The 19,984-nt window shown below is 39.9% G+C and overlaps 1 protein-coding gene across 4 annotated transcripts in view; it reads left to right on the top strand.

Moving 5' to 3' along the window:
• BVES (blood vessel epicardial substance) overlaps positions 1-19,984 on the top strand; it is a 57,844-nt gene that overhangs the window by 16,654 nt on the left and 21,206 nt on the right. For 3 of the 4 annotated variants that reach the window (XM_057404684.1, XM_057404687.1, XM_057404688.1), the window contains exons 2-3: positions 15,456-15,689; positions 17,864-17,988. In XM_057404684.1, coding sequence (XP_057260667.1) covers positions 15,467-15,689; positions 17,864-17,988 — 348 coding nt within the window. In that variant the 5' untranslated portion in view covers positions 15,456-15,466. Of the gene's footprint in view, positions 1-9,898; positions 10,098-15,455; positions 15,690-17,863; positions 17,989-19,984 lie in introns of those variants that run through there. The other variant, XM_057404686.1, reaches the window with a different exon arrangement.

The following is a 19,984-nucleotide window of genomic DNA, read 5'->3' as shown; positions in this document are numbered from 1 at the left end:
TATCTACAGTTGTATAAGTACATACAATAGGACTGGAAGCAAGATGGCAAGCCCTTTCCACCTCTGCTTTTTCTAATCTTCACAGCACTTCTGAAACGTACTGTAAAATGCGCTCTGGTATGTGACACATACACCAGTGTTTTGGGAGAGCTGTATAATATATACCTAAGTAAAGGTACAGTCAGACTGATGTCAGTGAACTAATACAAGCTTTTGTGATATATGCACCCAGTCATTAGAGAGTTGAGGTTGTTCAGTTTGGAAAGGAGAAGGCTCTGGGAAGACATTATTGTGGCCTTTCAGTACTTAAAGGGCGCTTATAAGAAAGATGGGGACAAACTTTTTAGCAGGGTCTGTTGTGATAGGACAAGGGGTAATGGTTTTAAAATAAAAGAAGGGAGATTCAGGCTAGATACAAGGAAGAAATTTTTTGCTATGAGGGTGGTGAAACACTGGAACAGGCTGCCCAGGGAGGTGGTAGATGCCCTATCCCTGGAGACATTAAAAGCAACCAGGTCTAGTTGAAGATATGCCTGCTTGTTACAGGGGGGTTGGACTGAATGACCCTTAAAGGTCCCTTCCAACCCAGACCATTTTATGATTCTGTGATTATTTATAGGTTAGTAAACGTTTGGAGCTAGATGAAGCCCTGATTTGAGCATCATGCAATTTATGGCTATGTTTTTACTTAGGAATAACTATCAGTGAGGTGGTCGGGCTCCTTCATAATCAGTTTAAGTGAATGGATACTTGAGTCCATGCTGGTTTGTGAATTGAGAACACTATTAATGAATCATTTTCTTGATCTGCAGTAATTGCCCTTTAGTCACATGTTACATTTCTGGAAGTTTCATAATCTCCTTTGAGGTTATGTCTACATTTGTATACCATTATAAGATAATAGTGGCAGAATCTGGTTCATGCGATGATTTGCCCATTCGTCAGCATCAGTCGATCTTCCAGAGTTTTTGTAATTGTGAACATCATGCTGGAATTGCCCTTACAGCCTGCAAAGGTGTTCAAATTTACTATACAAGCTAAAAAAAATCATGGCCTAGGACAGTCCAAAGAGAAAAAAGAAAAGAAAAAGGAGAACACTCAACTTCTTTCAGGTTTTATCGAGGAGAGGTTTGTTTTAAATTGGGCTTGTGGTAAATTAATTCATTGGATGCAGCAATGTATTGTGAGAGCTTCAAAGCAGGTCTTGCCTAATTAGGGGCATGGCACTGACCCGTAATTCTTTCATTAGGTAGTATTTTCTTAGCTAGTAATAGAAACATAGAATAGTTAGGATTGGAAAGAACCTTAAGATCATCTAGTTCCAACCAGCCTGCCATGGGCAGGGACACCTCACACTAAACCATGCCACCCAAGGCTCTGTCCAGCCTGGCCTTGAACACAGCCAGGGATGGAGCATTCACAACTTCCTCGGGCAACCCATTCCAGTGCCTCCACCACCCTTACAGTAAAGAACTTCTTCCTTATATCCAATCATAGTGTAAGTACAGGTAACATATTCTAAGCAATGTTTTTGATGTCATACAAATCCACTCAAAGCTACAGAATAACCCAGAGAGAATGTATCCCAACGTACAGTAGAGATGCAAGGCAAATTTTAAGTGCTTAATGAAAAACATTATTTTATTCAGTTGCCTATAATAACAGAGGCTGGACTTGGTGATTTTGCCATCCTGGTCCTAAATTTTCAAGAAACCAGCAAATGTGACAGTGATCAAAGGAAACTTGGTACTGGAAAGAATGATAGCAAACTATACATAAAGATATATGACCTCTACTAGAATAAAGCTGGGAAAGCCGAATACATGCTTGGATGAAATTTTGTAGTTTTGCCACACCACAACAAAGGCATATGCTTGCAGTAATTAAAAACATGTTGATGCTACATTTCCAGAAAAAAAAGGTGCTCTGTAGTTTTCAATTATTATAAATGATAAATATAAGATATATTTGGGCTCCATGTACATGAAAAATTAAAATACAATATTGTACAGCTCTTATAAACAGGTCTTGCACAGCATGTGTCAAAAATAAAAACAAATCCGTAGCTATTCAGCTAGAAGAAAACTAGTTATATAGAAAAGGGGAAAAAATCTGCTGAGTTCAGATATTAACATATTAAATATTTTTTTTTCTATTAGTGTAATTATTGAATGCATACTCTTCTGCCTCAAAGTGTTACTGTATAACTGATATTTTTTTATGGTACAAAAAATAAATACCTTATTAAGGTGATTTGTTAATCCCTCTTGAAAATGCTTACTTTGATTACATTAATATGCATAAAAACGTATTAAGTTCAGGGCTCCCAAGGGAAAGCACACTTTTTTTTCCTGTCTAATCCATGTAAATTTTCATTTCTTGTAGATTTTTGTGTCCTTTCAGTTTCTGCTTGCTCTAATTTTACTTCTGTGTAAGTCAAAAGAGTTAGTTCAGTTTACCATGTGAATCAAGGCACCTCATCCTGATGAATCAAACCGTGTAGGTGGAGCTTCATCAGTAGGAGCGTATAGCAGAAAGGCAGCACAAGCATGTCATCTGCAAGCCCTAGCATCTGGGGTTGCATCAGATCAAACCATGGCTGGCAAAGCCCTTCTTAGAGGGTAGCTATGCAGCTGGTTCTGCCAACAGAGGGTTTGGACCCAAATATTCTGCCAGCCAAAAATGTTGTTAAACATTGTCATGAACCAGGAAAAAGATGGGACATTTCCAAAAGCCTGTGGGAGCAGAAGAATTTTATAGCAGTTTTTCTTTTCCTGTGGATTCCGAGGCAATTTTATTCAGTTGTCAGTTCCACCACAGCTTCTCATTTAAGGGATGTGTGGTGTATTGTGTGGACAGGACTATTTCCCTACCCCAGTGAGGCTTTGAAGATAAACGGTAATAAGCAATTAAGGACTCAGACACTAAAGTCATAGAAATAAACAACTGCAATAAAATAATGGTGGTAAATAACTAAGAATAGCAGTAAATCCTAGAGTTTTCATTGTATGCAGTAGTAAATCTCCTCCCAAACTTGTCTAAACCCTGGAGGATATAATAATTTTCTGGGAGTAAGATACATTAGGCTGAGAAAAACACTGAAGACATAAATCCTATTTCATGGATAAATGCTGTAACTATGTCATTATCTAGAAGTGGGCAGCACCATCACATTCTATAACAGCTGCATGTCATAAGCAAACATTAAAGCATCTCAGATCTGTGAAAGGAGGCAAGCAGGTCCCTGTCCCCAGGCAGGGATTCTGGCTGGATGACCCCAAGCAGCTAGCAGCCTGCTGGAGCTGGAGCTCAGTGGGGGTGAGGCACACATCTCTGTTCAGTGTTTCTCATGTGTAGGTTTTACAGAATCCTAGACACGGGACAGTCTAAATACCCAGTGTTGGGTATCTAGATTGGATTTCCAGGGGCCAGGTGAAGCTCATGGTTACAAGGGTGGGATACCGACAGGTAAACTGAAACACATTAGATATGACCCTTTATCTTCCCATGTGCATTCTCTTACACTGGTGTAAACAAAAAGCAACATATTCTGTAACAAAAGTGAGGCAAGCCAGTTCATGTCTGCCAGATTACACAAGGATGCGTATCAGCAGCTCCTATAAACCAGCCATTGTGCTGTGCTTTGTTCATCTAATTCCTCTGCATTAACAATCTTTAAAACTACTGAATCCAATTGTAACTGCTATTCTATTTTATTAAGCTTTAGCTTAGATAAAATATTTTGAATACTTATTTTGAATATGAAGCAAAAATATCATCTTTTCATTTACAGAAAGTTCAAGTCCTCTCAGATGATATTTTAAAGCAGATCTCCCTAGAAAGGTGAATGGGAGTACTTAAAAACCAGTCATACAGCCAGCACTATGCTCTGTTTTTTCCTAAGTCTACATTTGCTTATTCAGTTGTGCCTTTTCAAAAACAGTGACCTTTCAGTACGTATGTTCATTATTTAAAGAATTAATGAGTAAGTATTAGTAGGAAAAAACACAGTAAGTACTAATATTATGAAATCGGATGTGGAGCATAAACATTTTTATATTGGTTTTAATTTTACATATTATTAGTTCTTTTTTCTTTTTCTTTACCAAAGTCATTGTCATTTTAGTTCTGAAACTGCTTTATATAGTGGCATATGTACTTACATGCAAAAGCAATAATGACATATATCTGTATGTTTACTGTGGTATGTATCTGTGTTTTTAATGCTATATAATAGAGTTTCATTTCTTGCTTTTTTCTTTACAGAACAAAGAAGTACAATAAACATTACTCAGAAGACTGGTCTTTTTTATTCATGGAAATTAGAAGAAAATACATGGGGTTCAATTCTGTGCTTGCCTTTACTCTCAAAGATCAGGGTAGCGAGAAGCCATAGTGGTCTACTATAACCTGGCACACATTTTGATAGTAATTTACAATACACAGAGCTGAAGCCCAGTATCTGGATGTACAAGTCAGATGTACACAAGATGAGGTGCACAGTAAATGCAGACCAGATGCTCCTTAGTGATTGTTTGATGCTGACTCTTCCAAAACGGAAGAGGAAGCAGCTAATTCAGAAACTGGGTATTTATTATCTCCTTGAGTTTTATGCTCAAAACAAGGGAGTATTTCCAAGCCTCTTATTTAGGACTGCTAATCTGATCAAGTGCATAAAATGTTGTGCTTGCTACTTGGGCTACGTCAACCTATTTCTGTGTATTTGAACCAAACTTATACAATCCTGATTTGCTTTTTGCTCTTGAGCTTTTGTTCCTAGCATTTACTTTGGCTTACGTTATTCTCCAGTAGGCTCCTTCGTGGGTTTATGCATTTTTTTCCCTGCTCTTGCTGTCTGCTGCCTGTATCTTTTTGTAGAGAAAAAAAAAACAACTTTAAAAAAGCTATGTCATGCCCATTCACAGTTCTTCTGAGCTCATCAATTTATCTTTTCTTCCCACTCAGTGTGGAATGTTTTCACTCTCAAATCCTATGTGCTTTCCCTGTCACTTGTTTTAAATAACCTCTTAGACTTATCTTCTGCCTCCCTCACTTCTTCTTTGCCTTCCTTCCTCAAGTCTTTAAGTTAGATTTCTTCCTTTCCTTTCCTTTCCTTTCCTTTCCTTTCCTTTCCTTTCCTTTCCTTTCCTTTCCTTTCCTTTCCTTTCCTTTCCTTTCCTTTCCTTTCCTTTCCTTTCCTTTCCTTTCCTTTCCCTTTCCCTTTCCCTTTCCCTTTCCTGTCTGTTCTTCTGGGTATGTTAAACAGTTGTTATTTAATTCCCTTTTTAATCTTTAAATAAAATTCTAAAGCCTTATCAATTATTAGAAAAAAATCCTATAAAATTGTAGATTTTAATGATGCTAATGAGGAATTTAAGCCTAGCTTTTGCTTCTCAAAGCCAGCCACTGGTGAATATTAAAATGCACAGCTAAAAAGGACTAATATTGCAACAAAACAGTAATTGCCATTGTACCAACACCCAAAGGTACTCATACATTTGTACTCTGAAAATGTTTGCAATTCCTTTGGATAACACAGTCACACAGGCTCACGTAAATTCATAAAGATCCCTGTAGAGAGAATGCTGTGAGCTGCAGCTGAGATGGATTTATTTTGGGATTAGCACAGACATCTTTGCATGATAATTTTGAACTTTCTTAGTTCATGGAAGGTGTCCAAAAAGGAAAGAGAAAAATCACAGCCAGTTCAACCAGCGCTGCCAAATCCTGTGTAGTGGGGCCCCCCAAGAAATGGGCTGTCACCCAACAAGGGGACAAATGCAATGCAAAAGCACTGCTATATTACTTGTTTTCCAGTTATGTGTGAAGTAGGAGCTGCCTTATGTTAACCAAGAGCAATGTCTGGACAGCAGCTTGAGTGCTGGACAAGCGATGTGGTCAAAACCCCTATCCGGCATTCCTGATTTTCCAGAAAGAAGCAGACTCATTGGGATCAGCCTCCCTGTTATTCCCTGCTGCTGTTAGCAAGCTGCCCCGAAGGGCAGTGATGGGTACACCATCACCTCACTTTCAGAAATCCAGCTGGTTTTGTAGCAGCCCTCCTTTCTTTGGGGGGAGAACCATGTGATTTAGGTAGAGCTTCAGCAAGTCTCAGAAATATCACTTGCGAGCAGCTCATAGCCTCGCACATACTCATAGAAATTGCTCACCGAGCAATTTCAAGTAATGAACATACAAATCAAATTGTCAGCAGGAGACTGCTCACGCATAATTTTGGAACAGGAATAATTGCTAAGTGTGATTGAATAAATTGTTTACTGTGCACAGTTTAGATAACTTTAATACGAAACCGTTTTACTCTGACCTTATACCTCAGGATCATGTACCCTTTGGATAAACATCTATGACAAACAGTGCATCTGTTAAAACTTGGGTACTTTGACAAATCATTTTAGAAGAAAGTCATCTCCTGGCTCTAAGTTTGCAGCCATCAGTTACTATGTTATCAGTCAGACACTTGGAAGACCTGTGATACGATGTTCCGTATCTCGATTCAAAAAGATAGCCCTCCTTATATAAACATCATTGCAGATGTGATGGGAAGAATTGCCTGCCTAAATATCAGAAAGTGTCTATTGGAGGGTCTGGGGTAAAAATGCACCAGAATGCGCACACTCCTCTTAAGTAAGCCTCCAGCACATTAAATAGTTGAGAGAGTACTTATCATTCACAATCTCTTCCATGCAAACACCCTTCTAATAAAACTATACTCTTGAGGATGCTCTAAGGCATATAAAAATCAGGCAAATAAAATATTTTTTCTATGGAAAAGATGGGTAATTTTTCAGTTATATGGCACATAATTCCAGCACCCAGGATGGGATTTGTTTTACTGAAATGTGGTACTTCTGAACTATGCGAACATATTTCATCCCGCTCCAGACAGTTGTCAAACACACAGAGGATTAATTACTTTCTAAAAGAGCCCCTTCGCATTGTCTATAGAGGGAGGTTAAAAGGTTAGTTTAGGGTAGACATCTTTTAGACTGTAGATGCTGAGTATGCTTCCTAAAACTATAAATGGAAACATGCCATAGATCTCACCATTGTCTGAAAATAGCCCTGTCAGCCTGGTGCATCTGGGATCCCAAATACAAAACATTTGTTCTCTTTAGTGAAAACTTTGCCTAAAAAAGGCTGCAGAATAGGGCGTTCGTTTGGAAGAGGCAGAGTGCTTGCAATTTTATGGAAAGTTACTCTATTGTCTGCTTAATAAAGTCTTTTGATGCCCGGCTGGCCTGAACTGAGAAGCAGGAGAGGAAGCCTCCGGGCTCAGTTGTACTTCTGAACTCCTGCCCGAACTCTGCTGAGTGACATCTCCCCGCATCCTCAACAGGCCTTTTTTCCCCTGCAGTATAGAATAGGCAGGCACTGGGAGGTTAGGGTATACGGTCAATGATCACAAAGCAGGTTGCTGGAAATAAGGAACAAGACTAAGTGATTTGCAACATCCATGTGACATTTTCTACTGTGGACCACTTCTGTGGAAAATAGCTAAATAACTGGAGAAAGTACTTAAGCTATCAAGACTTTAATAGCAGAACAGAGAAACATGACAGAGAGAAAGTATGCATCAATGAACAGCTGTAACACCATTAGACCTGTCTCTGCTAACAAAATGCATCAATTCAACACAAATCTCTAAAAATTGATCTATTTGAATCCAACTCCTCATGAATGTATACCCAAACAGTTTTTATTTCTTGCCTCTGTCAAATTAATTTATATTAGCTGATTTGAATGAACTTGTACTTTATTGACACAGACAGGAGGTTAAACCAACTATTTAAGTCTTTACAGTGGCTTAACAGTAGGACATTAAACTGATTGAATTACACCAGCCCACTCTCCTGAAGTACATGAGACCTTGGTTTAAGAGAATAAACACTACTTAATATGTTCTACTTAGAGAAGGTTTAAGTTATCTATGTATCTATAGATAATGTTATCTATGTAATGCAATATTATCTATATAACTAAAGGCTATGTAAAATTACGGCAACTGATATCTGCATAGGACTGTGCTATTATCTGTATAAAATTGAGGATAGTCATTATATTAGAGAAAGGAAGGTTTTCCTTCTACACGTGGGTGCACCCCACAGCACAAGTCTAGAGCCCATTAGAGCCATGTCTACACTCTTCATCTGACTGTGGTCCTCCTAGGGGCAAGGAGATAAAGCAGCTCTCAAATCCTCCCTCATTTATTTCTTTCTGCTGACAGCTGTCCTAGGTACCACCATCTATGTTACCCACGTGTCCTTGGATCTTACCACTCTGCCATGCAGGAGAAATGAGATGTAGTCACAAATACATTGAAATCTAAAGATCCCAAGAGACTAGCTTCTATTAGGATGAAGTTCTACACCTTCACATGGTTTCACATATTATTAGTTCTTTGCCAAGCTTTCCTAAGGGTTTTCTGCATTAGGCTAAGCAGTCACTGTGTTACCACCAATGCTCCCCACAAAAAAACAGAGAGGACCTGGAGGAAAATGAAAGAAATACAAAGACTACAAAAGACAGAACTAATCCAGCAAACTGTGCTTCTCTAATGCACAACATTCAGTAACGTGCTAGAAAATGCTTACATGTCAGTCTAGATTTGGATAAGAGCTCTCTGACAGGCTGCTCTGTGCTGCTTTTGGAAGCTACTTGGCTTTGCTCCGTCAAGCATAGCTGAATATTATCAACCTCAAACATGTGCTAGATGCTATCTCTCATGACTGTTCCTGCGGCCATGCTATACTGACTAGCTTTTCCTACCCCCTTTTCAGCTCACTTACTCTATATCTCGGGAAAGTGACTACATCAATAAGAATGACTGGCCATTCAGAGGAAACACAATCCGAAACCATGACCTCCATAATAAATTCATATTATATGTTAGACAATCAGGGAGAGGAATTCATAAAATCCCTGTTCACACAGCACATATCACTGGAAAGGTACAGATCTCTTCTCCAAGATGTAAAGCTAAGAACAACCGTAACAAAACCGGAGCCTCATAGGACACATGTTGGTGTGTACAAGCATAAAGAGTTACTTCAAAAATTGGTCAGGATTCTGTATTCTTATTCAAGTACAATGCTGACCATGTGCACGTTACTGCTGAAAAAAAAACCCGGCATTTTGCAGCTAATTCATCAGAATGTACAGAAAGACTTTCTGCCTTTGCAGTGCTTATTTATCACTGGCAGCCAGGTTTTGGGATGGGCTGGGATGCCTATGGGCTGTGTCTGGAAATCCTTTCATTGCTGGGGGCTACACATCAACATCCCGGAGACGATGATGGGCTTGGTGGCTACTTGGGCATGTCACCGCCTGTACCACGAGGCTGGCAGTAGGAAGCAGGCTAGGCAGGACAGTGGCCGAGCAGTGTGCCAGCATGCAGGGACACAAATGGCCTGCTTTGGAAGCGCATCATTTCTGGGAGCTGCCAAACTGCCACACGAACAAACTTGGTGACATTTCCTAAACATCATGCTTGTGACAAAGCAACTATAGCAGGTGCCAAGTAGAGAAGAACAGTTTTCTAAAGGCCATTGTTGCTCCTTGACTCACCATATAGGGGAAATACTGCTTGATGCTTGTGTAGGGGAGAATTTAGCCCTTCTAATTTTAACCCCCTAAAGGCAAACTGCCAGAGCTCTGGGTGCACTCTGCGGTGAGTGTCTGCAGCTCCGGGGGTGATTCACCCCACGGGGTTTAGATGCTGGGCACTACTCAGCACCCACATCCTTCAAACCGGGAGGCGCCGTTCGGAGCCTCTGCTTCCAGTCCAGCCGGGCCTGCCCCAGAACCCCCGGCACCGCGCGCCCCCTGGCGGCCGCCCCCTGGCCCTGCGCCCGCAGTCCCCCGGGGCCGGCTGGAGGCGCCTGCGCGCTGCGGCCGCTCGGTGCCAGCCCCGGAGCTGGCGCCGCCCGCAGCCTCCCGCCGGGTTCTGCCTATTTTAGTCACAGCGGCGGGTCGGTGGCCGCGGCGGGACGCGGTGCCGGGAGCGGCGAGGAGAGGAGTGGCTGTCCCAGCCCGTCCCGTCCGGGGGCCCGCGAAACTTTTCCGAGGGCGCGGGGCAGGTAAGGGGCGCTCCTGCCGTCGGCACCGGTGGGGCACGGCGCTGGAGAGCGGCTTACGGGGGGATGAGTGGCCGCGTTGTCGGGTCCGCTCACGGCGGCCGAGGGTAGCGTGCGCCAGCCCGGGTTTCTGCCTTCCGCTTTCGGGGCTCGGAAGGTCTCTCTGCCGAGGGGGCTCGTGCCCCCCGCCCGCCCCGGTCATAGCCTCGACAGGGGGCCCGGGAACGGGAGCTGCGCTGGTGCCCTTCCTGCGGGAAGGTGGCCCTTTGCGGGCTAAAGGGAAAGCTCGCTTGGTAATAATAACAACAATAATTATTATTAGCTATAATAATATTCTAACAATATAATTATTAATTATGATAGTAATATTATTGTATAAACGGTGGGTTTGGTGGTTGCAAGTTGTGGGCTAAAATGACGCCTCAGAGGTGTGGGGAGAAAATGGGTCTGGGGGTGCCAGCCGTGGCTGCGCCGCTCCCCAAACTTCCGTGAACCCTGTAATCAAAAGGGAGTGTGAACTGAAGTGCAGGGAGCAAACTTCCCCACAGTATGGCTACGCAGCTGCTGTGGGGAGTGTACATATGAGTATTTCTCATGGTATGGTTGTTTCTGTTGACTGTTCATAATGAAAATGTTGTTAAATTTTCTCTAGAATAAAGTAGATCAAGACTAACAAATTTCTGCAGAGCGTGACTCATTTAATGGACGTTATTTTGCTCTAAAGAGCGTATTGGAAAACATTTTTTCCTGCGCCGCTTTCCCGTTCACTCCTATTTCATTGTAGAAAGGAAATTGGTAACTTAAACTGTAATTAACTTTATTATGCTGGCAGTAATAGTTTGTCTTCGGCTCACAAAAGCAAAGAAATTACTGATTGTCCAAATTCTCTATGCAGCTTTTGTGCTACCAGACCATAGAAGAATAGTTCAAGCCCTGCAGGTATGATCTAAAGCAAGCAATTGTCGAGCTTGATTTCTACTTTTTTTTTTTTTTTTTCTCTTAGGACTCACAGAATCCATCTACATAAATAATGGTCGGTAGAGTTGCAATGACTAAAGTTATACAAACATTCTCAGGCAAAGCTTTAAGAGGCTCACTTGAGTGATGTTGAACAGTAAAGCTACCGCTGGGATACAAATAATCTCACTAAAATGGATGGCGACGTGAGCAGCACACTGGGCCCCTATGTTGGCTTGGTTGACCTGTTCTCTTAGAACCATCTGCTCTAAACTTCTCTGCAGTGTGTCTTCTGTGAATGCTGTGTGGGTATCCATGAACCCCCGTTAATTTTAAAGGTGTCTTAATGTCTGAAGATTTAGGGACTAAATCTTTTGGAAATGGCTTTCAGAAGTTTGGCCTCTTCTATAAAGATGTCCTGGGCATATTAAAAAACTTAAGTTTGCTTTATTTACATTCCAAGAATTTGTGTTTTCAGACCTAAACCCACAATATATTATCTTAACTCTCTATCAGGTTCATGCACCAAAAAAAAGGAAATTAATAGGCTTTGTTCTTAACTGTACCTATTTCCCAGAAATTTACTATTAAAGTAGCAGTGAGTGGGGTGTTTGATGGTTGTTGGGGTTTTTTTTGTTTGGTTTTGTTTTGTTTTCCTGTTTGACCAACAAAGTGGCTTGATTTTTCAGTCAGCTGAGTTTTCAAACTCCTACTTTGGTACATCTAAATCCATATGATAAAAAAAAGTATATTAAAATATATTTTCTTTAATTATTTGTCTTATGCTTCACAAAACTTTCATTTCAGTTGACACTGTTTTCCCAATTTTTCCAAAATTATTTGACTGTTGGATGTATTTTTAACTCCCGATATTAATACGTGTCTTAATTTATTGAAGACTTAAGCATAAGACCGCAAAGTCCTGCGCTGTATTATTCCTTAGTAGATATAATCGTAAATTAAAGTTTTAAAGGCTTGTACTTAAAAACTTTGGCTCTGTGAGGTAGCGGGGGTAGGAAATGACAATTGCTTTTTCATTTGTGGAACAGCAGAAATTTTTTTCTAATTCTTCAGTATTATTTGACAGCAGTAGGTGTTGGAAGTAAAGTAATAATCTGAAAATTACAGAGCTGTTACTTTGAGTCTTTGAGTATTTGTCTTTCTGGTGTTACCTGTGGACAAACACTTCAGGTTACAGCTTGTAACCCTGCATGCCTGCCTTTTTTTGTTGATTCTCAAGCAGCCTCCCTAGTTGAAATTCAGAGCCAGGGTCTCAGGTGTCCTTGTGTCATTTTGCAGATAGTGTCAATCTGTTTCTGCCAGCTTTAAAATACCATCATAACAGAGAATTTCTGCAGCTTTCTGTTGTTTTCCAGTACGTTAGTGCTGCTGTAATGTTTGTGTGTGAGTAGTAAGTTAAACTCAAATGTATTAATAAAAGGACTTCAAGGTATTAAAAGACAAAGTTTGTAAAAATGGAGGTGGGTAGATTTAGGTCGATTTAGGTTCCTGGATTCTAATTTAGGCAACACAATAGGCGGTCCAGGCTTTCAGAAGCATTGAACATCCTGTTGGTACAGCGGTGGATGCTTTAAATGACTTGGTCAGCACTTGTTGGAGAAACATCTTCCCATTATGCCAGTTTATAGCTGGTGGTTTGAGGCATCTATATCCGTGGCTAATGAGGGGAGTGGTGTTTTGGTGGGGTGTGAGAAGAATGCGACTGTCATGTGCTGTGCTGTTAATTTGGCTTGTTGGATTCCAGTCTTAAATTTGTGATGATTTACAAGTTGTAAAGCATAAGGTAGCCTCTAACCTCCCAGCAATGCAGTGCAAAATTTTGTTATTAAAAAATCAAGCATCTGAAAGCTTTGTCAATTTGCATTCAGATGCAGCTGAATTTACTTCTTGGAGCCCATCTTGATCTCAAGATGAGCTGATGGACTTACAGCTGGTTCTGTAGCTGTATGTGAGTTTGGTTATCTTTACTCATTCTGTTGACAGGTTAAGTGGTGCTTTTATTGGCAGTGAAAGACTGAATGTAGGTAGAAACTCTGCTGATAACTTTTTGTAAAAGGTCTGGAGATCCTGCTGTTCCAGTGTAGGGAGTATGTATTGTTTGAAAACCACAGGAGCACAATGGTGAGATGTGTGTAAGGTGAGTGCAAACACAGTTCCCCAGTTATCAATTACCTTCTGTTTATGAGCACATTAAAATGCCAGTCCTGCAGCCTCATACAGGCTCCCACTTTGGCTATGGGTGCAAGCAGCCTTGTCAGGTCAGTGAAACTGCTCTCATGCCTCGACTCCTAAATTCAAGCCAAAGAGCTGAAAGAAAATAGGAACATGTTTGGATGGTGCCTGTGTGGTACCTGGACTGTGAATTTGTTTGGTTACCATAATTATTGGTAACAATTTCATGTATAATTTGCTTATGCCAAAACCCCCACATTTTAATTAACCTTTGTGAATAACTAATGTAGGAATGAAAAGAGGAAAGTGAATTTTTTGTTTTTTTTTTAAAAAAAAACAAAGGATTATGTATTTTGGTAAGAATTAGGTGGTGGTTTGGTTTTGGTGTTGTTTTTTTTTCTTTGAAAAAAAAATCTATCCAGATATGGATAGCACTGTTTCCATGTTGGTGTTTGATCCTGCAAGATGCCTCTACATGTTCTGTAGCATGCCTTAGCTATTACAGGTTCTGGGCATCAAAGAGGAACTAATAGAGGGCTGAGGTTTTCTTTCTGATTTCTTTCTTCTCAGTACTTTAAACAGGGGTTTGAAAGACTAATGAATTTTAGAATTTCAGTCCAGCTTACTTATGTCTTGCACAGAAATGAGGGGAGAGGGAAAGTGATAAAAAGAATGGATGAAGCAATCAAAATTACAGCCCAAGAAGCACTCGAGTAGTAGAGAGTATTCCAATCTGCAGGAGATACTGAGTGTATTAACCATGACTCAAAATCATCTGTTGAGCAGATGAATTACATGACAGCAAGCACACACAGCAGGGACATGCACTGTCCCTACAGAATTTACTTGAACACAAATCCCACTATGTTGCATGTTGCAGAGCCTGTTTGCTCAGTGACACATGCATGTATTTAATTAATGACACTCAAGCCAAACTCCATGTAATTTCTGTTGCTGTGGCAGTGGGAGACCATACATGCCTTGCTGGAGGTGGGGTTCTCCTCTGTATCTGACAAACAGTCTAAACATTCATGTTCCTCTGGCTGGGAACTGCTCTGGGTTGAGAACACCTTCTAGAGTGCTTGTAACACTGGCTGCAGTTCCCTAAACAGACTAGCTCTTAAGATTTTAAAGTTAGTGCCTTGAAATCTTCCAGTTTCTCTTTGTAGTGTCTTTTTAATAGGAATTTTGTACTTTGTATTAGGAAAATATTTGCCCACAGATATCTTTTTTCCTTTCAATTGGTGTGAAATGAAAATATGCTGCTTTCATTATTACAAGAACAAAAAAAAAAAAAACAAACCTGTGATTTTTAGATTAGAAGTCAACTTTTTTAACTGGTCTTGTTTTCTCCGGGAGTTCCACAGGTCTTGCAAACTCACTCATACTAGGTAGACCAGTGATTTTCCTGAAAGAGTAGCAACCCTGTCATAACTTAGCATCCTGGGCACCTCCTTTTCTGATTTAGTAGCATCTGATCAACTAGGAGGAGAAATGATAATTTTTATTTACTGTTCTTATAAGTGGCTTGGGAATTATTGTTTTTTGCCCACTCTGTTAATGTGCGCAAGATGATATGTGGCTTAGGAGATCTCCAAATGATCCTGCAAGAAAGGCAAAAGGTGAGACTTTGTTTTTCATTTCTGTATGGTTTGTTGCCTTTTTTCAGTCAACCAAACAGCACGTGTTTCTCCTTTAAGACCTTCCTTTCCTTATTTAGAAGAATGACTTTGTATGCCATAAAGGAGACTTGCACTACATAAACTTTTTTCTTTTTTTATGTCAATTCTCATCTAGATTGTTAAGTTCTGTTAAACATTTACTTTGCCTGGGATGGTGGACCTATTCAGTAAATGGTAGATCAGAATATGATTTTTTATTTGCGTAGGGCTAGGAAGAATACATAGTATGTTTTGCTGAGCAGTGACAGTCGTAGGAGGTAGTGTTCAGACAGCACTGTTTGTGTGCATACAGTCCAAATTTTGAAGTGTACCATTCTTCAAGCATAGCACTTAAGTGAAAGAGATAGTAAAGCATTACTGAACTATGGATCTAACTTACCCTTTTAAAGCACTTGTAAAATTTCTTCCATGAATGATAATGCAAAATATACCCTGGGAAGAAAGAAAATAGCCCTAAAATCCAGGTGTATGTCTGGTATATTTCAGTTTAATGGACAGTGATTTTATTTTCTGTTTTGTCTCATTGCAGGAGTCTCAAAGATGAATACTACAGTAATGAGCCCACTCACTATTACTCCGCTAGGCTTTATTCCAGACTTAAAAAACGCCACCCTTGTGCCTTTTAATGAGACTGCATGTGAAAATTGGAAGGAGATTCATCATCTTGTTTTCCACGTGGCAAATACCTGTTTTGCAGTTGGACTGATTATTCCAACTACTCTGAATTTTCACATGATTTTTCTGCGAGGCCTGCTGACCATAGGTAGGAGAATTATTCTGGAGAGATTTGTGACCTTACTGTGACAGAAATAGCAATTCATGACCAGCTGGTCCCTTCAGGTTATGGTGAAATTGCAGCCTGTATTTGTGTTCATTGTACTCTGCTGATGGTGGTTTTGGTGTAAGTGGGGGCCTTTTCTGACCCTGGCATACCTTTTCTAGAATGGCTGTGTGTGCCCAGGTTCTTAAAATTTCCCAGAAATGTAACTTGCAGTTTCAAACCTATGAAGATGCCAGCTTGAAACAAGTGGGCCCTGTTCACGTCAGAGGTGACTGGCTGATTAAAATTCATTAAATTCCACATATTAGTTAAGTTTATGTATCCTTAAGACCTTAGTTTTAGGTTTCAAGTAAGTACTGGGAGTGTGTATTTGCTGGTGTACTGGCTTACTATGGCTGCAGTAGGCGAGGCTTTCCTTAGAAAGCTTGATATCAGCCCATCTGTTCTTTGAATGCGGGTTCAAATATGTGGCCCTTGTGGGTCACCAGGGTTATTTTCATTGTCAGTTTAGAAGTGCAGATATTTGATACAGAATGCAATGTATGTTACTCTGAAGTCAGTCATATTTATTCCACCACTGTAGGCATCTTGTGACACCAAAATTTTACTTCAGAAGAACAACTAAATTTGGCATGCTTGAGACTGAGCAAGAGTGGTTTCATTTGTAACACTCTTGCAGTCCCACAGCTATTTCAAAGCTCCCGTACTTTGGGACAAGGCCTTTATGATCAAAGGAAGAGTAGTAAATCAGTACAGTGTTTTAAGAAAGATAAACCCGAATGTATCACAACACAGGGCATGCCTAAGTATTTTTAAGCGAGAATGCTCATTTGTTTAATAGGCTGTACTGATGACCAAAGGTCTGAGCATTTTCTATCTTTGTAGTTCTTGTTTTAAAAGCAAAAGGAGCTGTGCGCTCACTGGCTTGCCACTTTGATCTGTGGGTCTTGTATTTTGAGCAGATACGGAGTCAGAGTTTTGCAAGCTGAGGTGGCAGCTAGAAGCAAATTTACTCTGGGCAGCATAAGTAATGAAGCCCGGTTGTTAGCAATCTGTTCCCTTTGCTTTGGCCTTGCCGCACCTCTGTGCTGCTCCACAATATTGTTCTTCTTCAATACTTCTTGAACTCATATCCTCCCATCCCTTGTAGTCTAATTAACCAGTTGATCAAGAGTCACCATATTTGATTTTTCTGATCCATAGGTAAGTGCTGCCTGGCCAGGTAGCAACTGAGACAGAATAGATAATATCGAGTCCATGAATTCAGTGTCATCTTCAGGGAAGAAGGGGGAAGGGACACTGATTTGGCACCTTTTCCTTATTGTCTTTGCATGAAACTTAAGAGTAAATATATCTGTGACCTCTACAGCCATCTCTATTGGGTAGTAAGCTCACATTTATCTGTGAGAGACTCGCTGATGCATAATCTATCATTTGATTAAGTATTGTCTTTGTAGGCTAAAAAGAGAATCCTTAATCATCCAGTATGCCTTACCTTCTAAAGCAATTGTCATTATTCAAAGTAAAGCAACCAAAAATAGAGTAAGCATTTGAAATTTTCTCTTTGATGTCTTACAAGAGAGCTCAGTTTCCTGCTGTGACCTTGTCAAAATACAGTAATGATACTTCCTTTAAATTTTAAAGGATATCTCTAGGTGGTTTTTGTGCAACTGCTGCTCAATAGTTCGATATGAATATTGCTGATGGGAACAGCAAGCGTTCATTTCTAGGCTCTTGTTTGTCTAATTAATGCAATACTGGTAATAAAGTTTTATGATCTGCTTAATTATTATTTTTTGTACTTGAGACACAATTTTTCCCCATCCCATTTCTGCTTCATTTTAGTAACAGACCACTGTGGGTTGTGTCTTTATGCTTTCCCCAGTCCTGATCTGAATTATTGTTGCTTCAGTGTTGCAGTCCCATGCAATAGGACTGCAGTCTGCTGTCAACCTGCTCGCAGTGCCTGTTTGTACCATTGCAGTGATTAGCTCTGCTACCATTGCACGCTTTGATCCACAGATCCTAGCTGTGGTAAAGCTTATAGAATATATTGCTTTTCAGCATAATTACACACAGTGGACACATTCTTGATGGCTTTGTACAAATGTGTTTATTGTTCAGTGAAATTTAACTTTTTTTTTTACTTTTTACAGGATGTGCATTGTTCATCATTTGGGCAACACTCTATCGTTGTGCCTTGGACATAATGATCTGGAATTCTGTGTTTTTGATCGTCAACCTTTTACATTTCATATACCTAGTGTATAAAAGAAGACCGGTATGTATAACAGCTAAATTGCACAAGCAGTCTAGTAAGATGCAAGGAAAAGAAAGTTTTGTCCATGTTTGCTGTGCAAACCTATGAACTACACAGCAGTTCTTGAATTAGACAGGAGTTCTTTTGGACAAAGTTATCTACTTCAGAAAGGATCCAGACTATAAGTACGATCTGAGGCAGTACATCATTATTTTTCTGAAATCCATATTTTTGAAAAATAATTTGACTTTAGAAGTTACTGTTGGCTGTTTTTGGCCGTTGTGTTTGTTTTTGGTGGTAAGGAAGGTGTTATACTCTTACGTTGCAGAAAGAGCAGACATAGCAGGTTTGGGGTTGGTATGTGGGTTTTTTTTTTTTGTCATTTTCCTCACCCTCCCAACCACAAGAGTACATGCATACAGGTCTGCTGAAATAAAATCCTACTAAGATATTTAAAATTGATCATTCCAGAACAGTAGGTTTCTTAAATCAGGAGTTTGGGATGGATCAAATTTTCCTGCCTCACTTTTAAGTCTTAGAAATCCTTTGTGGTGGGAAGGGAGACCAGCAAATGACAAGTGTCCTAATAGACAGTTATTTCAACAGAGAAACAAATGCTGATGTCCATTTATAAATGACCTTCACACTCTTTGCTTTCCTTTGACAAGTGGTTTAGCCCATATATTTTGTACTGGCACATTCCTTTCAAATGCAGATGAAGGGTAAGCAAGATACAACTACCCTTTTTGAACACCTGTGAGGCACAGAAATAAGCAACAAAATAGAGCAAGTTGTGGGAAGAGCAGTATTAACTAAGATGATACTACTTTTTATTCCATTTAGTGCATTTGTTGTGTTTTAAGGGTCAGATGGTCATGTCTGAGGATTCTGCAACTCCTGTTGCTGCTTTCAGAAGGATGCATTGGGATAACTTTGTCAAATGCGCTGTAAGAATATGTGTGAAATGTATACCAAAGCCACAGGATTCTTTGCCCTTTGACTAAATGTATATGCGATAGAAAATAAATTGGTTAGTTTTATTATTTATTTTATTATTTATTTTATTTATATGCCAGAAGTATATTGTGATTCTGCAGAATGATTAGCAACCTAGCCTTCTGTTGGTATATGCACATAAGAATTAGATAATCTTAATGTAGTAGTTGCTATTGTGTGCCAATCAAATATTAATGAAACACTAAGTGTTTGAAAGGTTAATACTACATTTTGTAGCTTCCAAAATCTAAGGCAGATGGATTTATAATGTGAAGATTACAGGAATATATATGGGGTTACATTATCAGCAGAATAATTACATTATCTTTGCCTCTGCCCAAAATCAAGCACATTCTGCGAGTGCGTAAGAGCTGGTACAAGAAAACAACAAAAACCTCCAAAACCTAGCTGTAAATAAGCTCTTCACCAAGATAACACAGCCTGTGTAAGAGGACGGCTAGGCAATTAGCAACCTTCTCATTTCCTGGCAAGGCAGCATAAAGCTTGACTTCTGTCTTGGCTAGGAAATAGCTTAAAACTAGCTAGACTGATCTACTACCACACATTTATAGATGTATAGTAAATATTTCTAGTAATTGCTCTCGACGAGTAATCTTCCCAGTTAAAGGGTACATTCCTCTTCAGTTTGTATTGCAAATGCTCTTATTAAAGCTTATTAAATCTATTTATGTCATCATGAAGACACAGCAGCATGGTGAAATTGTGCTGTATTTCTACTAGTTAGCAGTGTCCGTGCTGTCCAGTGCACCACACAAAATAACAGTTGTGATAATGTAAAGCCAGTGAAGCCAGACTCTACTCATGTTTGTGTCTACAGGTAGATATCCTATGCAGGTACTATGATTTCTAACATGGGATGAGCTCATGCTGTGTTCTTTTCCCTCACTGAAGCATCCAAGTTAGCGTGTTCTGCCTTCCCTCAATCTGCCCGCCAATTTAGCTTTTTAATATTATCTTGAGGCTTGTCAGATGGGACAGGAACTGGCTAACAAAGTAAAAC

Source organism: Pezoporus wallicus, unplaced genomic scaffold (genome assembly GCF_028554395.1).
Source record: "Pezoporus wallicus isolate ANWC-B61680 ecotype Strahan unplaced genomic scaffold, APGP_CSIRO_Pwel_v1 contig_6923, whole genome shotgun sequence".
Classification (NCBI taxonomy): Eukaryota; Metazoa; Chordata; class Aves; order Psittaciformes; family Psittacidae; genus Pezoporus; species Pezoporus wallicus.
This window is presented reverse-complemented; position numbering and strand designations above follow the sequence as displayed.